Genomic DNA, 4,508 nt, shown 5'->3' with positions numbered 1-4,508 from the left:
ACAGGCTCCGGACGCGCAGGCTCAGCGGCCATGGCTCACGGGCCCAGCCGCTCCGCGGCATGTGGGATCCTCCCAGACCGGGGCGCGAACCCGGTTCCCCTGCATCGGCAGGCGGACGCGCAACCGCTGCGCCACCAGGGAAGCCTGACTTAGGTTTTTAAATGATTATTCTGATCACTTCTAGATACATTTAGAAGGTAAAGCCACTTTATTTGCTGATGTATTAAGAGAGGACAAAAGGATAATTTCAAGATTTCTAACTTGAGCAACTAAATAGGAAGTGTTTCCATTAACTGAGAGACAAGATGATGACTACAGGAAGAGCAAGTTTAGGGACAAAGATCCAGAGACTTTAGGTTTGAGATATCTATTAAATGTCCGAAAGGAAATACGTGCATGTAACTGGCAAGTCTAAAGTTCCAGGAATATGTCTAGGCTAGAACACAAATGTTGAAGGTCATCAGAGTATAGGTAGCATGTAAAGCCACAAGACTGAAAGAGATCACAAAAGGAGTAAAGGTAGTCAGAGGAAAAGTCCAAGAACTGAGCGCTACAGAACTCCCCAATAATTAAAAAGGTCATCAGAAAGATAAGAAGGGAGGGTAACTCATTGGGTATTCACATATTTAATCCTCATTGATATCCTATACATCATTATTCCCATTTTGTAGTTGAGCTGGCTGCAACACAGAGAGATTTAACAATTGGCCAGATATTTCATAGCTAAAAAGTGCAGAATCAGGGTTTAAAACTAGGCGATCTGGCCTCAGAGCCTTTGATGCATTATTATTCTCTATTTCTTCTCTAAAAGCCCTGGGTTTTTAGAGGATTTCATACTCTGCATAAATCAACAGTATAACACTGTCCAAAAAGCTATTGGAATCTCAGGCTACATAAAGAAATGGATGATGTCAAAATGAAAGGAGGTATCAGTCTAACTATACTAAGCACTTTATAGACTTCACCTGAAGATCTGTGCTATATTCTGACTTGCACACTTTAAAAATATTTAGGGGCTTCCCTGGTGGCGCAGTGGTTGAGAGTCCGCCTGCCGATGCAGGGGAACCGGGTTCGCGCCCCGGTTTGGGAGGATCCCACATGCCGCGGAGCGGCTGGGCCCGTGAGCCATGGCCGCTGAGCCTGCGCGTCCGGAGCCTGTGCTCCGCAACGGGAGAGGCCACAACAGTGAGAGGCCCGCGTACCGAAAAAAACAAAATAAATAAATAAATAAATAAATAAATAAAAATATTTAGTAGGTGTTCAATGAAGGTTAGTTATCATTATCATCATCATCATCATTATTATGGATGCACACAGTAGCTGGTCCACAAAACCCTGGAAGTCACTGTCAGCAATGCCATGCTGATTTTCCAAACTGAGCAAAAGGGCATCAACTGAGTACATTAAATTCCTCCTCTTAAATCGAAATACTAGTTTTGATTAGCAGTCAACTAGACCAGTCAATTATTTGGAGGGCAAGAGAAAAAACTACATATACCTTCATCATCATCTGACTCAGGGCACAACGTTCGTAAACATTTTTTTAAAGCATTAATTTCAAAAACAATAATTGTTTAATAAACTAATTATTTCACGGTTTAAGAAACACATCCAGCCATATTTTAGCTTTACCTGTCTATACCAGCACTACCCAGGAGAATTCTGTGATGATGGGAATGTTCCGTGGAAATGCTCTGTACCTGCACTGTCCAGTACAGCACACACAAACCTTAGCGGCCACTGAGCACTTGAAATGCAGCTAGTGCGACGGAGAAACTGGATTTTTAATTCTATTTAGTTTTAATTAAATAGCCCCATATAAGTAATGGCTACCCTATTAGACAAAGCAGTTCTAGATTAAGATCTAGGTTAAGGCCCAGCTTTCCAGGACAACATAGCCATGTATATTTGCCTGCAGCCGCAAAATTAATAATAAAGATAAAATCACACACGAAAACAAAGTACAGAATTTAGGTGAGCATCAAAATATTGACATGCTTAGCAATTACTGTCCCTTTTCTTCCACCCATTCTCCCCTTCTTAGGGTTACTGAGAGTGTCACACCCTAGTACTAGTTCGTCTGTTTACTTTTTAATAACTGCCAACACGCTAATTTAAAAGCCCTCTCTCCGCCTCCTGCCCCCCTCCCCCACCGATCCTCTGAGAAACCAAGTTATAGAATAAATACACATTGTCTCGTTTCTAGGTCTTAAATTCCACCCCCTCGAAACCTGGACTGACGGCTGGCTCTTTCGAGGTCGTAGCCCTCCAAGGACACCTCCTGTCTAGGGCTCTATGAGGAGGGGGTCAGAGCGTGGAAGGGGCGGTTCTGGATTTCGTGGAGCCACCCCCGTTTAGCGCAATGTGTGAGTGTGTTCAGGCGAGGCAAGGAACCGGGCCCCAGCTATGAGGGAGGAATCTCGAGAATTCGCATATGTACAAGAAAAAGGAGCAGGTGCCCAGGCAGGCCGCAGGTTACCTGCACATCCCCGGGGAAATAGAGTACGTGATGCTGGGGCGGTGGTTGCGGCTCCTCCTTCGCCAGGTCCCCAGGGAGGTCCCGCCGTTCCGGTCCCTCCCCGGCGGCCGCCGCCGCCGCCGCCAGCAGGACCAACTCGTTGCCTCGCTGCGGGTCGGCTCCCGGCACCGCGGACAGCTGCACGCACTGCTGCCTGCGCCGCTCGGCTGACGGGGAGCCAAGCGCGCCGCTGCGGCTGCTGCTGCCACCCAGGTTCATGGTTCCGGCCTGAGAGCTGAACGCTGCGACTCCGATTCCGAGCTGCGGTAGCAGGAGAAGCAGCGGCGGCGACCGCAGGAGCCCGAATCCCCACATGGGTCGCCGCCGCCAGAGCGGTTCCTAGGGTGTGGGAGGGCCTGAGGGAGGACGTTCGGCCGGGCGCCCAACGGTCTGCGGGAACGACCCGGGCGAGAGCCGACCCCGAGGGCAACGACGGCGTCAGAGGCCGACGTCCGCGCGCAGCGTGCGTAAGGGGAGGAGGGGTGTGCGCGAAATCCGACTCCGGTTCCCGGAGGGGGCGATGAGGAGGGGGCGTTGCCCGAGGAAGGACGTGTGTGATTGGTGGGTTCTGCCGCGGCCGGGAAGTTCGAACGGAAGTCTGGGAAAGAGCCTGAAAAGAGGAAAGGAAGCGGGAATGAATCGAGAACCCCGAGCGAGAAGGGCGGCAGTTGTGATACAGGCGCAGCAGCAGGTGCTACCCGAAGGTCGCTTCCAGTACGGGGTAGAGAGTTTTGAGTATACCATGCTCCCCTTTCGGTAAGCTCAACTTTCAGGTAAGGGTTTTCTAGTCCTTCGAGCCTTAAAAGAGATACAACCCCAAAGGTTAGAGTAATTCTGTCCTGTTATAGAAATCTGTGGGAAGTTTTCTGCATGCCCTGGATGAAGGGAATCTCCCTCTTCTCATACTCTCGAGTTTCTTTGTAGGTACACAAAAATTTCTAGGTTCCTGGGAATTTATTTAGATAAGAAGTCTAATGCATCTCTGATTGGTAGCCGGGAGCAGGGCACATGGGGGAAAGGTGTTAGTTGTTACACGTTTGCTGTCGGTGTTTGCAGTCAACGGGATTTGCTATTTTAAGGTTTTCAAAAACCAGCTTGAACAGTAGGAAAGTCATAGGTGTCCAGCAACAATCTGTGGCCAGTTGTGTATGAATAAGATTTGGACAAATGTATGCTAAAGACAGGGAAGGGAGGGGAGAGTCCAGTATTTTAAATTTAAGTGCTTGTGAGGCAAGGCACTGTAAAGAACCTTGTGGGAGAGAATATTAGTGAGAATTTAAAATATTACAGCCAGCATTTATTGGGGCATACTATAGGCCAGGAATTGAACTAGGCACTTCATATATTAACTGTTCTGAGTCTATATATTTGTGTGCTTAAGCACACATACTGTTTCCTTTACTCCACGTATCAAATATTAATAAATAGCCTTGAAGTAAGAGCACAAATTAGCAAATGATAAAATGTAACTTTCTTATATATATATATACTTATATACTTAGTGACTTCATACAGGTGTAATATGCTAGCCTACTCTAAATTATTGAGTTCCATCTGACATCATAATAGTGTAACCAATCAAAATTGTTTATTATTCTAAGTATATCTATCTACTGCTTTCTAAAAATAAATGGTTAAAAAGAAGCAGAAGCTAATTATATAATAATGAATATATATTAACCATATTTTGGCAACCAGCCTTCATTCTATTTTGTGAATCACATGCACGTTGTTACTGTCTCTTGTTAAGTAGAGGATTACTGAAATGTAATCCAAAAGCCCAAACATGTTCATGTACTCCAAATGCAGCTTTTGATTTTTGTGGTCTTGTTTTTAGGTTAACATTTTAACTGAATCTGTCACTATTGATGGGGATGGGGAGTTCTCGTGTTTTGGAAAGAAAATTAATTGTAGTAACCATTAAATATACAAAAAGTTATTTCAATAGCTCTAAGGTAATTGAAGTCTTTGAGAAATACAAATAAAGATT

The 4,508-nt window shown here is 45.7% G+C and overlaps 1 protein-coding gene across 1 annotated transcript in view; it reads right to left on the bottom strand.

Moving 5' to 3' along the window:
* C2H2orf69 (chromosome 2 C2orf69 homolog) overlaps positions 1-2,922 on the bottom strand; it is a 15,525-nt gene extending 12,603 nt beyond the window's left edge. The window contains exon 1 of the mRNA XM_007126112.4: positions 2,480-2,922. Coding sequence (XP_007126174.1) covers positions 2,480-2,833 — 354 coding nt within the window. The 5' untranslated portion in view covers positions 2,834-2,922. The remainder of the gene's footprint in view (positions 1-2,479) is intronic.
* Positions 2,923-4,508: the final 1,586 nt, after the last annotated feature.

This window comes from Physeter macrocephalus, chromosome 2 (genome assembly GCF_002837175.3).
Source record: "Physeter macrocephalus isolate SW-GA chromosome 2, ASM283717v5, whole genome shotgun sequence".
Lineage (NCBI taxonomy): Eukaryota > Metazoa > Chordata > Mammalia > Artiodactyla > Physeteridae > Physeter > Physeter macrocephalus.
This window is presented reverse-complemented; position numbering and strand designations above follow the sequence as displayed.